Source organism: Condylura cristata, unplaced genomic scaffold (assembly GCF_000260355.1).
Source record: "Condylura cristata isolate star-nosed mole 26May11 unplaced genomic scaffold, ConCri1.0 scaffold00014, whole genome shotgun sequence".
Lineage (NCBI taxonomy): Eukaryota > Metazoa > Chordata > Mammalia > Eulipotyphla > Talpidae > Condylura > Condylura cristata.
In genome coordinates this window covers 12602755-12619836 of record NW_004567115.1, presented here as the reverse complement: position 1 = coordinate 12619836, position 17082 = coordinate 12602755, and the positions used below count along the sequence as shown (strand labels likewise).

General features: G+C 49.2%; 1 protein-coding gene across 1 annotated transcript in view; it reads right to left on the bottom strand.

Annotated features, from left to right (window-relative positions):
• KY (kyphoscoliosis peptidase) overlaps positions 1–15392 on the bottom strand; it is a 41281-nt gene extending 25889 nt beyond the window's left edge. The window contains exons 1-3 of the mRNA XM_004682451.1: positions 15257–15392; positions 11942–12004; positions 8240–8302 (exon numbers count right to left, since the gene is read on the bottom strand). Coding sequence (XP_004682508.1) covers positions 8240–8302; positions 11942–12004; positions 15257–15392 — 262 coding nt within the window. The remainder of the gene's footprint in view (positions 1–8239; positions 8303–11941; positions 12005–15256) is intronic.
• Positions 15393–17082: the final 1690 nt, after the last annotated feature.

The window sequence follows — 17082 nt, the reverse complement described above, 5'->3', positions numbered from 1 at the left end:
GCTGCACCATCAGGGAGGGCCCCCAACTGTCTGTTTTTAAGATGTGATAAACTTCAATAATCATAGCAATGTGATATTGGCAAAGGAATAGATATGTTGATCAATGGTGCATAATTAGGTGTTAAGAAATAGACCTACACAAATATGACAAACTGACATTTTTGCAAAAGGGCCAAGAAAATTCAGTTAGGGAACTGGTAAATGAACAGACATTTCAGCAAAGAAGAGATTACAGATGTCAAACAAGCAAATGAAAAGGTGTTTAAAATGATAGGCCATTAGGAAAATGCAAACTAAACTCACAATGGGAAATCAAACCTATCAGAGCAATAATAAAAAATAGTGAAAATCCTATATGCTGGCAAGGTATAGTGTAAACTGTAGAGAAACTGGATATCATACACTGCTGGTAGGCTTGTAAAATGGTACAGTCATTCTGGAAAATAGTTCAGCAGTTTCTTATAAAATAGAATGTGTACTCACCATACAACACAACAATTGCACTCTTGTGCTTTTATCCCAGAGAAATGAAAACTTACATTTATACAAAAATCTATACACAATGTTTACAGATGTGCTATTCATTATCACCCAAAACTGGAAAAAGTCTAAATGTCCTTCAGTGGGTGAATGGATAATCACCTGACAGTACCTCCATATGAAGGAGCTTTTCTCACCCATACAAAAAAAAAAAGGCCTCTTAGGAGTGATATAAGAATCTGACTACAAAAAGTCCATGCAAGAGTATTTTGTGATGACAGAACATCTCTGCCATCTGACTGTGGTACAGGTCACACGAATCTGGGCATATTTGTGTTTAAAACTCATAGCACTGCACACCAGAAAAGTCAGTTTTTTTCTACCTCAATTTGAAGTAAAATAGAAATTAAAAAATAGCAACTGGAAAAAAATACAAGCAGAATTAAGCTTGAATGATAAAGATATAAAACAGAAAGTGAAAGTCCAAGGTAAGATTATAGTACACACTTTGGGGGACCGTCTCTCTTTTCCATAAGTTTTTACTATCAGTGATTAATGTCCTACGTTATCATTTTAAGGGGCTGCACGGTGCTCTGTTCTACAGATGGTTTATACTTATGTTGCATATTTAACTTCTCCCAATGTTTTGCTATTGTAGAACTATGATTTTAAGAACTATCTGACATACTCCTATCTTTACACACATTTCAAATTAGCTTAGATTTTTAAACATTATCAAAGAGCATGAAATTCTTTTAAAGACTTATTTATTTATGCACATAAGAGCTAGGGTATAGGCCAGGGGTAGGGGAGGGGGGGAAAAGGATTCACCAGAGACAGAGTGGGGGGTGGGGCAGAACAGGCAGAGCTACTGAAACACACTGCTGAGGGGAGCAGTGGGCAAGACAGGAGAGGTCTGCTGCGCCATGTGGGTCAGCTCCTGGCTGAGGATTGAACTCGTACTGCAGTAGCTACTGATAGCTTCATAGTGCTGCACTTTAACCCATTGCACTGCCAGATAGGGCCCCAAGGCATTAGTTTAAATGGATTAATATTCATTTTGAAGTGTGGTTTCTAGCACATTCATTGTCAAAGAAAATCAGTCTGTAACTTTATAGCTAAGCCTTTAAACATTTTTGAGTTGAAAGCATAATTGAGTTCTGGTCTGGGATCCAGGGCCTGTAGGCCTCTCCGAGTGGCACGGGGCATGAGTTTTTCACTTTCTCCACCTGAAAATGAGATTTGTTTTTAACCCAAAGAGGGTGTCAAACTGTACTTGGCCTCAAGAATCCTTGTAAAAAAGAACCTGAGAACCATTTTCCTCTCTTCCCCTTTTGAATCTCAATACAAAATGCTCTTCTAAGAAGTCCTACAATAAAGGAATCTATTTGACCCAGGACTACTTTGTCCAGCACAGTTTGGAAAATCTGACTGGAACAATGTCCATAAGCTTAGAGAAGCTGCAAAACCAAGCAGCTCCTTGGTTTGAGCTCAACGACTACCCTCTTCCCCAAACTTCTTATAATGTCCAGTTATGAAAAACCACTCTGGAGTCAGCCAGGGCTCTTTGTCAATGAATGTGCGAGCTGAAAATGATGGTTAAAGCCTTTTCAAGGGCGGGGGTTGAGGAGGCCTCGCACTTGGACATGACCTGGACACTCCACCCATCACCACTTGTAATCCTTTCTCTCTCCCCACTGGGACAGAGGCCAATGTCCGCATTCTTGTGAGTCCCGCTTACAAGCTATTGCAAAGCTCTGGGGCTTTTCAACCCTGCCACTGCCATCAGAGTGATTCTGATTCCTGCTGTCAAATACAGGCACCCTGGGAGCTTATCTGCTCCAGACCTGGGCCTGCGCCGGCTGTCTCCAGTGGGCAGCATTTACAGTGTGGGCCAAGCTTCCCAAAGGTGTGAGTGCTGAGAGTTGGTCGACTATGATATTTACATTCCTTCATCAAACAGAATGCTTAGTTTAAGAAAAAAATAGTTAGATTAATCTCTAATGATAAAGAGTTGAACATTATTTGAAGCAAGGGTAAAGTAAGATCTAAGTGGTAAGTACAGTCAGATAAAAATCACACTAATCTTGGGCCCTTGGTGGCGGCGCAGCAGGTTAAAACACAGCACTATGAAGCTAACGCCGCTTCAGCGTGAGTTGGATCACCGGCCCAGGAGGTGACCACATGGCGCGGCAGACCTCCCCTGGCCCATCCGCTGCTCCCCTCAGCAGTGTACTTCATCAGTTGGCTTGTTCTGCTTCCCACTCTGTATCCAGTGAATCCGGATCTCACAGTCCCTGCACCTATGGTCTGTACCCCAGTTCTGTATGAATAAATAAATAAATATTTTTTTAAAAAATCACACCAATTTTAAAAGTTGTGAGCAAACCCAACGGAGGCCTTTTCTCAGACTTCAGGGGTGGGGCTGAAGGTATATTAGTTGTAGGCCTCTCCCCAGAACTGCTAGTTGTCACTCAAATGACATTTCTGAAGCTACAGCTTTGACTGGCTTAAATGTATTCATGAGTGACTTCTGCTGCCCTGGAGAGTGGCTCCCAGGCCCTTTCCCCAGACTGAATGACGCTGCTTCTCTTTCCCTAGGAGTTAGATGCAGCAGACAGTGTGTGTCCTGCCCTAAAGCTAACTTTACACCTGACACTCTCCAGGTCTTCAGGTTTGAGTCAGGATTTGTCTAAAGGCCTAATTTGTTCAGAATACCTAATGCAGAGATGGCAAACAGATTCCATGTTGTTCATTAACTCTGACTGATTGGAAGTGGCTGCCTGGAGTGTTGATCAATTAATAAAAAGTGCCAGGCCTGTGTGCATGTGTGTATGTGTGTATGTGTGTGTGCACACAGATGTGGGATGTATGCATGGGACCAGTAGCTCCAGGATTCAGGTCAGTCACTCGTCATCACTGACTTCAGATGTCTCTTCACTCCAGAACTGGCTGCCTCATTTACAACCTGAATTCTTTGCTTAGGAATTTTTTCCTGCAGTAGCTGAGCATCCAGAAATCTCAGCTCAAGCCTCTGAAATTAAAAACTATTCCTTAAAGAAGCCCTAGTGAAGTGTGTGACGGAGTTGTGCTGTGTGGTTTCTGCCCAGGACGTGGTATTCAGCATTAGTGCAGGAGGTGGTGAGTTTTGACATCCCAGGAACAGCCTGCGGAATGGTGACAGGGGACAGTCCAGCTCTGTTGAACCCTCACAGGTCCTGTCAAATGCAGAGTGGCAGCCCCACTGAGGGATGACATGATGATTGAGTGTGTCAGAGCTGAGGTCTGAGGTCTCGGGCACGGGTTCTCGTTCGCAGCCCTGACTGACCTCAGCTTCCATTGGGCTCTTGGAAACACAGGGCCCCTGTGATTCCTTCTGCAGAATGGAGCACCACAGTCATGCCCCAGGTCCAGAAATGCGGTATTGACCCTAGTGTGTACATGATCCAAGAAGGAGCAGGGTCTGCATGGGGATTACTACTAAAGACCTAGAAGCAGGGAAACCTCCACAGAGAACTGACTACTTCAAGAATAGCTTTGGGGCCTGAAGTCACAGGGCTCCAGTAGCTGCCACTCTCCTCTTACTCAATCCACACCCATTATAGTTTCATCTTCTGAAGTCTCTTTCACAAGAAGATCCCTCAGACCCCTACATCCCAAAGATCTTATCACCTATCACAAAACATCTAATATTGAATGGTAAGCTGAGGAGGGGGCGGGAAAGCTAGTCCATCTGAACAAGTCCTGACTGCAGTCTTGGATTTCTTATGGGTGTTGACCCAAGAAGCACCCTAGGACCCTGCCTGCCCTGTGTGGAGGAAGATGGTGTGGTAGAGAGCTTGGTATTTGTGCTTTGCAGCCTCACAGACAGGGGTTTAACCCCCCAGGCCTGGCATATCTTAGCTGTGTAAATTCAGGCATGTTACTAAAACCTCCCTGGGTCCCATTTTCACCATATGTAAAAAGGGGATATACCTACCACAGAAGGTGGTTTTGGGGATTAAATGAGATGAGACAGAGAAGGGGCTTGGGCCTATGTGTTCACATACCGAGTGTTCCCTGGGCCATCGCTGTCCGTGTGATTAAAGGAAATGATGGTTGAACTGAGGCCAACAGAAGGTGAGGAGGTGGGGAGGGGCCAGAACAAAGTGGGGTGGGAACACAATGGGAGATGGTGGTAGACTTGGATGCTAGGGTGGTGGGTGTGGTGTGGTAACAACAACCCCACGGAGAGGTCCGGTATTTCTAAGACACAAATAACATTGTGAACTAGTTACCACACATTTTTTTTTTCCTTCAAGAAAACCTCTTTGTGGAGCTAATGTTCACAGAACAGAGCCTGCTGGCTGAGCAGGAAAGTAGCCCATGGAGTCACGGTATCCCCAGGTGCTATTATCCGAAATAGCAGCTGCATGGTCGTTTGGCAGTAGGGATAATCTCAGCAAGGTCAAATCTGAATTCTTTGTTTTCCTTCCCCAAACTGCTCCTCCTGACTCTCCCCATGACATCCTCAGTAAGAGAAAGCTTCTTTCTCTTACACCTCAAATTCAACCCAGGAAAACATCTCTGGCCTGGATTATCTCCATGTCTCCTGAGGGGTCTTCTCGGTGCACACTTGCCTGTTGGTTGGAGGTTGTCCTGTCGAAAACCACACGTGGTTTCCTGCCCCACTCAGACTCGAGGCCAGCATACGGAGGGCGGACATGCAGGCCCTGTGAGGTCAGCCCTGTGTCCTCTGCGACTCACCTTTCCTACCCACCCCCCAACTACGCCCCTCTAGTCACAGCCACCTACTCCCTGTCTATGGACCACGCCTCCAGTGACCCCTCTGTTGTTTGGATACTCTTCCTCAGGAGTCCACATGGGTCACTTCCTTACCCTTACTCAATGTCACCTTCTCATGGGGACCTTTCTCAATGACTCTACTTTTAATGGAAGCAATGCTATTTTTATAATTAAAAAAAAAAACAATAGCTTATTTTTACATCATTTTGTGCATTTTTCCATCTTAGTTGTAATCCCCGTGGGCTTCCCATCACCACATCACCCGTGTGCCATCACCATAGTATTTTTATAGTTTTAAACAACCATATGTAAGCATAGAAAAGCTTCAAAAGGATACATAAGAACCGATAATGATGCTAACAATGGATCCTTCTGAAGGTTGAAAATTGGTTATTTGTGAAAATAGGATAAAGGGAAATATTTTTTATTTCATTGTTTTAAATAAAATTTTTAAAAATGGTAATACATTTTTGAAAATTAATTGGTCGGTCAATTACATGTCTGTCTAACTTGGGGGTTATATTTTTACCCCTCCACATACGCACATTCTTCACTCACCCTCACCGGCACCCCGGTCAGTGTCCTCCCCCACCTTTTCCCCTTCTCTCTTCCCTTCCCTGTTCCTGTTGGCAACCAGTATATTTTTCACTAAGTCTAAGAATTGTTTTTGCTGTGCATTGCCAGTTTATTTTTTATTCTTTTCTATTTCACAGATAAGTGAAACCATCTGATACCTGTCTTTCACTTTCTGACTTATTTCACCTCAAGATCTGTCCATTTTGTCCAAAAAAGCATTATTTTAGTTTCTCTAAATAGCTCAACATTACTCCAATGAGTATATATTCCACAATTTCCACAATATAACCGTTGGAGGCAGAATAACTGCCTGCAAAGACACCATTGTCCTAATCCCAGGAACCTGTAGATGTTAGGAGACATTGCCTAACATTGTGTGATTGAGGCCTTTGAACTCAGAAGAAAATCCTATATTGTTTTGGTGGTCCCAATGTAACCACGTGTTCCTTTAAAACAGAGGTGGAGAGAAATAAGACCACTTATATGGAGGAAACGCAGTGGGGGAATGGCAGCTGAGGCTGGAGTAGTGCCTGCAAGTCAAGGGATGCCAGATGCCTCTAGAAGCTGCAAGAGGCAAACAGCAGACTCTCCACTGGAGTCTCCAGAAAGAAGGAGACCTCCCAGCACTTTGCCTTTAGTAGAACTGATTTGGGGCTTGTGTAGTCTCTGAAACTGTCTAGAGGAATCTGGGCCTCACTGGTGGCTACAGGTGAAGTCTCAGCACTATCACCTCTACGGCCTGGGTTCGACCCCTGACCAGGGAGGTGACCCACATGCGGCTCAGCAACACTTGTCCGCTGCTCCCCTCAGCAGTGCATTTCAGTAAATCCGCCTGTCCTGCTCCCCACTCTGTCTCTGGGGAATCCTCTCATTCCCACGTACCTCTGGCCTACAGCCCAGTTTATCTTTGCAAAAGAAAAAAAAAAAGAAAATCTGTGGAAAGCTTCCCAGTGTGTGACAATTCCTTACAGCAGTCACAGGGAACTACCACACCTGTGTCACCCACCTCCCAACCTCCCTCAAGCTTTCCCCTCTGGCCTTATCTGACTCGAGCTGTTGTATTTGTTAGCACTGGCTGCCTCCTTAGGTGGGTGTCAGCTCCAGGAGGGCTGGAGCCTTTGTTTTGTTCTCTGCTGGCTCCCAGTTGGTGTGCTGTGTTGGGTGAAATTGTGTGGAATGGCAGGCCACCCGCCTGGGACTCGGGAGTTGGTGCAGTGTGTGGCTGTAGGAGATCTGTCAGAGCAGTGTCAGAGTGTGAGCTATCTTGCATGTGAAGAGGGTTAACACAGAACCCCCCCACGGGTGTGGCCGGACCTAAGTGAGGTGCCGTTTATTCTCACTGGTGAGCTGTGACTGCTGGCCTATGTCCAAGAAGCAGAGGGTGGCTGTGGGATAGTCCTGTACTGCTCAGCAGGTCCTGCTGGGTTCTCTGAGCGGGCTCCTGGCCTGCCCTGGAGTTAACTTCCCACGAATTCTGGCCTAAAGGATGCTAGCCCAGATTGGGGCCAAGCCAGCTGCTTCCCACGGGTACCCATGCTGACAGGTCCCGCCTCACCACTGCCAGTGCTTTTCCTGGATGCTGCATAGCTTGCATTTCAGAGAGCAGTTCTCTTAGAAGCTCTTGGGGCCTTCAGAGGCCTCCTACTTTGGAGAGCCACCACTACCCACCCCCCTGGATGTGATCAGATAATTTCCTTACAGGTTTGGACTTCAGCTTAGAGAGCATTGGTGCTGAAACCTTAGGGCTGAGCCTATGAAGACTCTCAGATCCTAGTGCCTTAGACAGAGAGCAGGAAACTGAGACAGGGGAGGGAGGGTAACCTGGCCTTGCTTCCATCCCTGGCTGGGGAGCACCCCCACCCCCACCCCAGCTCCATGCTAGCCATAGAGAGGCTTGTCTACAGGAGGGCTGCAAAAGCAGCCCTGTAAAGGTGAGTGACTGAGCCTTCGTTAGTGTTTGGGGAACCAGATTACCATTGCTTTGCCTCTTACTGGCCTTGTGACTCAGGACACAGAATCAGCTTGCCAAGCCTCAGTTTACTCATGGGTAAAATGAGACCAGTGAAAGTACTGAAAGAACTGAACTGTTGGGAAGCTTAATTTACATGAGAGTAATCATGTCTCTGGCTTGGCAGGGTGCCTGGCACATCAATAAATAATAGCGACAGTCATGACAGGGGAGTGATGATGGCACCAGAGGGTTCCATGACCCAGCATAAGACACCACCCCGTCTCCCCTTGCTTCCTGCAGGATATGGGAGAGTGGGCACGCTAACATCCACAGGGCAGAGAGGACCTTGTTCCCCTCAGTCAGTGCTCTGTACCCACTGTCTCTGGCTGGGCAGGAGGGCCAGCACACAGGGGATAGGGGAGGTCATGCATAGCGCAAGTTTCTTACCTTGGTTGTCGTAGGACGTGATGACCTGTGTCTGCTGAGGATACTGCTTCTCCGCCAGGTTTCCTATTTAAGGAAAACAGAAGGACCAGCAGTGACCACTAGGGCCACAGTGGGAACTTCCTGGGCAGAGCAGAAGCTGTGGGTGTCTGCACGACAGGCCACTGGCAGGGTCCAGCTCATCCCAGGTCTGGCCTAATACCCCATGTGCACCCCCTCACCCCTCCAACAGCACAGTGACACACCAGGATACAGAGAAAATGTGTGCCCATGATACCCCCCCACCCCCCACACACTTTTCAGCAGGTGAAGGCCAGCACAGCTTGGGCTTCTTACCAGCTCCTGTGGGCTAAGCCACCACAGGTCTGGACTTTGGTTTCACCAGGCACAGTCCTCAAAGCACACAGGATCCCTCGCTATCTTTCCACATTTCTGCGGATGAGCTGTGAGGTCCTTATGCCAACTTTACAGCTGAAGGCCTGAAGCATGGACTGCCGAGGAAGGTGAGACCTGGATTCACCTTGCCCTGACTATTAGCTCAGCCTCGTACCTCCTTCGAGGAATGGGATTGGAGTAACTAGCAGTCTGGTTCTGCTTCACAAACATTTGCAGGGACCTACTGTGTTAACTCTGTCCACACACTAGGGCTTGTCCCTGGAGCACAGCGCCATCCTCAGAACCTAGTGAGGTCAGGATATGTGGAGAGATGCCCAGTTTCTGCCTCAGGACATGAAGGGGGAACACAGGCTTCTGACCTCTCCTACAGGAAGTGTGGCCTTTCTTGCCCCTCTTTCTAGCAGCTGCAGAGTTCTGGTCTTGCTGAGGCTGCCCTTGAACCTCTGCTTCAGAAGGGTGTGGGGAGAAGTTGGGCAAAGTCCAGAGTGCTGCAGCAGGAGGTTCCCATCCAGCCACTGCCCTGACCTGCCATCTTCTTCCCTGGTTTTCTATTGCTCTACAGAAAGGCTCCTGGGCCTATCCGGGGAAGTGACCACTAGGAACATTCCCTGGGTCTGGAAAGAAGCTTGCCTCTGGACCACTGGCCTGGTCAGCTTTTAATTGTGCACCAAACCAGTGCATCCCACACGAAAGCCAATCAAGGTGGGTGAATGGGCTTGTGATCCATCTGCAGGGTCTTGCCCTGGAGGAGACTGCCTGCTCCAACCTTCTCCTATGAACAGGCCCAACCTGGCCCTCGACTGCAGTTGGTTGGTCCCTTCAATCCCCCAGGCTGCAGTTGGTCGGTCAGTTGGGCAAGGGCCAGGTTCACTGAGTGTGCCAACCGAGGATGATGCGTCTGCCTGGCCGGAATCCCGGGCCAGACCCAAGCGAGGACAGGGGGGCCGCCTCCTGCAGGCACAGCTGGCCGCATGTCTGCTCGTCTGACTGAGGGAGGAAACAGGATCTGGGAAGGGAATCCTCACGGAGGGTGATTGGCTGGCATAGCTGCTGTGGGGTATTTATAGTCAGGCTGCACCACTGCTTCTCCTGTAGCTGTGGCGCTTCAGGGCCGTGCTGCTAGGCAGACTTTGGCCACTACCAAGGAGAGCAGCCAATCACAGCAGGGGAAGCCGGTTGCCAGGCAAGCTGGGGGTGGCTGGGCCCAGACACCTGCTGCTTGGAAAAGTTTGGAGCAACACAGCTGCCAGCACCCCGGCCCATGGAGGGCACAGAGCAGCAAGAGGGGGAAACGTGCCCTTCCAGATCAATCTCATGCTTGGCCACTGTCCCCCATTTTCACACTGTCCCCCAGCACACGCCATGGGCTGCTTCCGTCTTAGCGAAAGCCATAGACTGTCCTGGGCTGTGTGCCTTGGGCACCAGCAAGGCGGGTATGTACCCAGAATCTCACCTGTAGGAAACACAGAAGGAAGCTGTGCTTTTAATTTCTGCACGCGTTCTAGTAGACCATGTGATAAATAAATTTTTACTTCACATTACATCAATTGGTGGAGTGCTGGAACCATCATCTTTCCTCAGCCCAAGGCCTCAATAAACCTCTCACCAGCCCTGGATTACTGAAAACTCTCAGTTCTCAGGTGCTTTTCCAAGAACTACTTTAATCATCCTCTTTATCAGGTGACACATTGTACTAAGAGCCACTTCATCTCTTTTAGATGAGTCCTAAAAGTATTACCACAGTTACTGTGTCACTTGGGTTTTGTTGTATTTTTCCATGAAATGTTTCCCCAAACCAGAAACTCTGAAGTTGATAAAAACTGTATTAACTTTTTTTAATATTCTTCAGATATAATTCGTGCAAAGAAGCCATCAAATGGGTTTCAGACAACACGGCCAAGGTAAGCTCCTGCATCTCTTCCTCCCACCGTGATCTGCTTGCCCCTTGCCTATGGGCACAAGATTGAGCTCGGGCTGCTGTGCCTTTCCAAGACTGCCAGGTCTCTGCAGGACTGATTCTTGTCATCATTCTCATTAGTTTGCAGCACTGGTACTAGCTTTGATGTCCAATTCAGTAGAGCTAAAGCTGGCTCATTACTAGGTAAAGTCCCCAATAGCCCAGTGAAGGTGGCCATCCTGCCATGTGTGCCCACCAGTGAGGACACAGAGTGGTGGCTGTGGGGTTGGGTGGGAATTTCTTGAGGCTGACTCGGACTCACGCACATGACAGGGATAGGCAAGCTCTTCACCTTGAGGGACTGGGACTTCACTGCAGTGAACGGCATGATGATCACGATCGTTTTACCATAATCCCACGAAGGCAGGGCTTCTTGACTTTCTTGTTCTGTTTCCTCCCCAACAATTAGAACGCTGTCTGGCACTGCAGACCTTGACAAAGGGGACAACTGAATAGGTTTCCTTTTTGAACTTCATCTTTCCTTTTGTTCCAGTCAGAACAATGGCAGAATAAAGTCTGGTTCAATTGCAATTCTATCCTCCTTCTTCGGGGTCTTAGTTCCCTCACAGTGGCCTCTGATGCCAGTCATCTTGACTCTGTGGTTCACACAGCTCACACAGCTGGGGTCTGACTGAGCTCGCTAGTTTGGCTTTGGGAGTGAGATGTGATTCCTACTAGAATTTCTACAAGTCCACAGTGCAGTTCTGTTGATGTTTGTCCCTGGAAGCTGGGCTAGTGAGTCCTTGAAAGGCATAGAATGAGGCCCAATATAGTCAGGCCCATAAACACACGGCATTGACAGCACCATCCTGGGCCTGCAGGGCATCGGTTGCCTGGCACTAGAGAGAGAAGGTGTTGGAAGCCGACTTCTCTCAGATCTTATTGTATTCTGGGTCCCAGGCCAACAGGGAGCCACAGATGCCTCGATTGGCATCTCCCTGGACCTTGAGTAATGCTGTCCCAAGGCAGGACACTCTCCTCTCTGTTTGGAAGAATTTTCAAAAATGATACTCCACAGGTCATGAACCTGAAAGAGAACACTTAAACCTCACTATTCCAAAAGAAGCAAAGTCCTTCCCTCCAGCTCAGCCAGCAAACAAGTGGGTGCTCAAGTCTGTGATGTTGCCTCTTTACCCCACTTCTTCCAGGAAATCAGGGGGCCTAGTGCCAGGAAAAACTTTTCAGGGTCATAGTGACCCCAGAGCCTTGGCTGTTTCATGAGCAGTTAATCACTTTCTGAGTGGTTAGATGTCTAGAGTCTTAAAGCCAGTGAAAATTAATCCTTCTTATCATTTCCCAATGATATAGTCCCAGAGATTAGAAGAAAAATACAACAAAAAGGAGAATTTTACCTAGCAGGCTGTTTCCTTCTAATTTCTGCCATCCCTGGATTTTATTATTGACACCTTGGAGTCCTATGAAATAACAAGGACGTGTGAGGCTCTCTGTGGTAAATAGACTGATGTGTCTGCTGTAGACTTATCTGGGTTAATGTGGGACTGTTTGAGATTGGCCTTCTCAAGGCCCAGGGATAGCTGCCTACAGATGAGGCACCCTGAGGAATGAAAGCAGCCCTCAACAGACAGATATGTGTGTGTGTGTGTGTGTGTGTGTGTATAATTTTATAAATATAATAAGTAAAATATATGTCTATAATATGTATTGATTAATATATGTATTATATATAATCATTATATATCTGTATATAAACATACAAATATATAAAAAATGTTAAAAGTACTAAAACAGTAGCTTTCAAGAAGGTCATCAACTCATGACTGAGTTGAAGACCAAGATCATCTGGGAAGAACTTCTGCAATATTAGATGGTCATTTTCAGATTTTTTTTTTGCAATATTAGATGGTCATTTTCATTTTCAGATATATCTCCACCGCGTAATATGGAAGTATTTTCGTAGAAGACATTCACCATTCATTTTGTCTGTTTCTGTACATGATAAATTTCCTACTTTAGGATCTTGATGTTAGGAGTGGGCAAAGGCTGCCTATCCCTATGGGATAGTGATAGCTGAAGTTGCTGGCTTTCCCAGACTCCCTTGCGGCTACAGTGTGGACATGTATGGCTAAAGCACCAGCGATCAGCTGACCCTGCATCTGATTTTGTCTTGGTACCTGGTGGTGCAAGTGGAGGGGACTGGAGTACCCCTTCTCCTCCCACTCCCATCACAGCTAGACATGGTGCTGTAAGATGGAGTTCCTGACACAGAACAGGCATACATGCTGCCCCTGTGGAAGCAGCACAATGAAATAAAGTTCCTGACGTGGAAGGAGCACCTAGTGCTCCTTAATCACCCTGCAGCTTTCCTCACCAGGTCGGCTCTGCTGAGCAGTTCATGGTACTCTTTCTGGGAGTTCTGTCTCCAGCTCTTTCAACCACTCAGAGGCATCCCATTCCTTCTTAGCACTCTTCTTCTGCGCAGAGTTCTCCAGTTAGTGTCTGGGACTTAACACTGGGCACACACTTGTGGAATACACTGCTTATATTCCATCACACTGACCTCAGGGATAACAGCTGAGACTTTAAAACTTTCAGACTTGGTGCAGTTACTTTTAGGTTACCCCCTCCATTGCCAGAGGAATGCCTGAGGAGAGTTATGGGCTCATAGGCACCTTTTTTTTTTTTTTTAAGAAGCCCTGCTGTGGAAAAATGCTAGAGCCCTAGAGGAAAGGGGAGAGTCGCTTGGCCTTGCAACCTGGTGCCTTCGCCTTGCTGTACCTTTGACTTTTTCTGCTATAGAGGCACAGAGAAGAGTGTCACATCCTCTGTGAAGAGACCATAACTAGCTTTTATTTTTTCTGACATGGAGCTCAGACCCTCCTTTGCCGAGCCAGAGAACATTCACTCCCCAGCTGAGAACCTAGAGTGGGGAGGAGAAGGGAGAAGACGCTTAGCAGTGGGTAGGGTGCTAAGCCCAGTCTTGGAACAAGCTAGTCTTATTCCGTGTTTTGCCTGTATAGGCTGTGTCCCATGAAGAGGGTCTACCAGCTGGCCTCGCAGGGGTCTCCTGCTGGAGTTCGCAGCTCTGCAGGCCTCCAAGGATGTGCACCCTTTCCCCTTCTTTGTTCCAGGACAGAACTGAATGGTTGTGAATAAGTGACATAGATCTCTTCAGTACTGAGGTGACTCTGAGAGACTTCTATCAGGTAAATTTGAGAAATATAGCAGGGAGGGCCTAGGAAGTGAGTTCTTCTTTCCCTGCATCATGGTTATGAGCGTCTGTTGGTCTGGTGTCGCACAGGCCCAGTGCTAGGTGCTGGGCACCTCTTGGTGCAATCCCAACTCTGGTATTTCCAGGGCTTCTATGTGTTCTTCACTTTTTTCTAGTGTCAAAGTCTTTAGGAGTGATGTGACTAGAGGAGGGGAATTTGCTGGACCCCGTTGGGGGGTCCTCGGGTCTTGTCATACACTGGGGAAGATTTTCTGACTACATGTGTATAGTTGAGCAGACTCCTTTCTATCAGAGAGCTGATGGCTATTTCTCCTTCTTCTGAGGGCAGCTCCACGAGCTAAAGAACCCAAAGAATGCCTGAGGCTGGAATACCTGTGAGTGCTCTCAGCTTTCCAGAATCGATTTCTTTTGTCTGCATGCCTCCCTAGAGGTCACCAGGAGCCATAAGGCACCACCGTTTGTGTCTCTGGTGGGGACAAAGCTAACCACATCACCATTGCTTCACCAGGCCAGGTAGAAGGTAGATGGCTGAGGCACATAGGGGCTCTGGGAACAGAAGAGCTGGAAGACAGACTCCAAGGAGCTTCAGAGCTGGCAAGCAGGAGGGAGGCAGGCGTCACTGCAGCGTGGCCTGTCAAGCATTGTTGCCAAAGAACTGGTGCACAGTCAGCCTACTGCACCCTCACATTAGCCGCCTTCAGGCCTCCGCCAGGCTTTCCTCATAGACCCAGGCTCCCTGTGTCCCCAGATTTCTGAGGGACTGGCTTACCTTCCTTTACTATCCATCTGTACTCTGGAGAAGAGAGGCCCAGGACCAGCTTGTCCCAACCACTCTATAAACACTACCAGTCTCCCCCATACCCACCCCACCCCTTCAGAAAGCGGTAGCACAAATAAAATCAATGCTCAGTGAAAGTAGGGAGAGCAGATTTCAAGCCTAACTTTCCCCAAAGGCCTGTGTGCCTTTACACTTTTTACACCTTCTATCCCAGAAGGCTGTGAGAAAGCCCTAGAAAGGGGAAACTGAGCCCATGAGTTGAGCAAGGGACCACCCCATTTCAAAGTCTGACTCAGTAAGCAGATTCCCGTGGGTCCTCTGTGCCCTGCAGTGTGCCCTGTGGGGAGCAGCCCCAGCTAGGCGGAGGTCAGCCCCGAGGCTTTGGAACCCCTTCCTATAGGGCATCCCCCAACCTTAACCAGCACCCTCCAAACAGTGGCTAGGAAGAAACTGGCGCCCAGGGGTGACGGAACCACGCACAGGCCTGCACTGAATCAACCCAGGGCAATCACGGGGCTGTGCGTTGCTACGGGACGCCAGAGCCACCGCTAGGAGCTAGGAGACAGGGGCGAGGGCCGTCTCTCTGACCTCCTTTGGGGGCGCCCGCGCCCCTCGGCTGGCGGGCCCTGGGGTAAGGAGGTCGAGGTGTGATGGAGGCCTGGGTGCCCGGCCCGAGGGGTCGGGGCGGGCGTGCTTTACCTCCTCTGCGCTGCAGCAACGTGCCCGGGTCTGCCTGCTGGTCGGAGTGCGTGCCCTGGGCGGCGCGCCGCTTCTCCGAGTGCACGATTAGCAGCATGTCGATGGACACGGCGTTGCTGTCCTTCTTCAGCTCCATGGCTCCGCCTCGCTCCAGGCCGGCTCGCCGCGGCCGCTCGCAAGGCTGCCTGCGCTGCAAATGGCCCCGTGCGCGCTGCTGCCGGGTGCGGGCGACCGCGAGGGCGCAGGAGAGGGCGCTCCCCTGCCGCCGAGTCGTTGGGCGCCGCGTTTCGCTGACTCTGCCAAACACGCCATTAGGGCCTGCCTGGGAGGGCGCTACCCCACCGAAGCGGCTGTAAGTCACCTTTGAAAGGAAATCCTCAGCCAAGTCCTGACCTGCGCCGAGGCCACAGTCCGCAGAGGCCGCTGGCTCCAGAGTCTCCCTCCCTGGCGCCCTGCCTCCGGCCCCGTGCGCTTCAAGCTCCGGACTGCCGCTCCAAGACTATTCTCGGTTGACTTGGCGCGGCCTCGTTCCTGCGATCTCTGAGGTGGGGACAGAGCGACAGAAGCAGCCCCCCCCCGCCCCCCTAAAACCATGGCCAATACAGAAATCACACGGCGCTGTCAACAGCTAAAGTTAGTTCAGGAAAAAAAGAAAAACATCCAGGGGGCTCCAGATTGGGAGGTGGGGAGACGTTAACCGAGTTTTGGTTTTCACCCCATTCACTTTCCTGGGTGGTTTTATAAGTTGGTCGCTTCCTACCTAAGAGGGAGAAGGGTGGGGTGTTGGGGGTCAGCACCCAACTCACCCCATTATGGCCCCATGGGAATTTGGAACATGTCCACTGGGTATCAGCCTAACAGCTTTTCTGGCCTGAAGTGAAAATCTTCACGTCTCTGGTTTTTTTTTCCTTCTTCTAGAAACCTGGCTCCTGCATGGTGGGGAGAGGGGAGGGGAGGAGGAAGAGGCTGGGGTTCAGAGAGCAGCCTGCCTGTTGTGGTTTGGGAGCTGGACTGGAGAGCCCATCTATTTTTAGTGGGGCCTGGCCCGCTCAAAGTCAGTGGCAGGGCCTTTGGCTCTAGGTTTTAGGCGTGTTTACAGCAGCATCTGCCTGGTAGCCCTGGGCAGGGCGGACCCACCCTGCTGGGGCCAGAACTCCTAACCTGAATTTCCACCAGTAATGGTCACTGTGCATATGGCCACTTTTGCTCTGGGCTGCTGCTCACCATGAAGTGCACACCGTCTGTCAGAGCGTCGACCTGCCCCTTGGAGGCAGACCATTTGGCACATGCCTGGGTTCCAGTCTCTGTTCTGCCACTTACTGCCCATGTGACCTTAGACAAACCATTTCCTTTTCATTCCCTCACTGGTATCATGGGCTTAATACAAATTCTCCCAGGACTGTGATGAGACAGATGAGCATGCAAGGTGCCCAGCACATAATAAGTGGTCTGTGACAGCTGCCATTCACACCTCACTTCGAGGGGGAGAATGCAGGGGAGCTGACGTGACAGACCAGTAATGGAGCAGGGGGTCACACAGGTAACGACACCTTCAGACTGTGAGCCTCTTTCCCTCTGAACGTGGCTCACAGTTTTGTTGCCTGTAAACTGCCACTTCAGTGCATCACCTTGCTCACTGGGCATCTGTTGAAAAGAGAGGAGACTGGCTTCTGATATTGTTGAGCTGGAGTGCCTGGAGAGCTGGACTGTGGCTGGTGGAGGAAGGTGACTCCAGAGGCTTCAGTGAGTCCTGTGTCTGCGTATGTACACGCACACACACATACACACACACGCTACATGATTTGGAGAGCTTAAGCCTTGCAGCT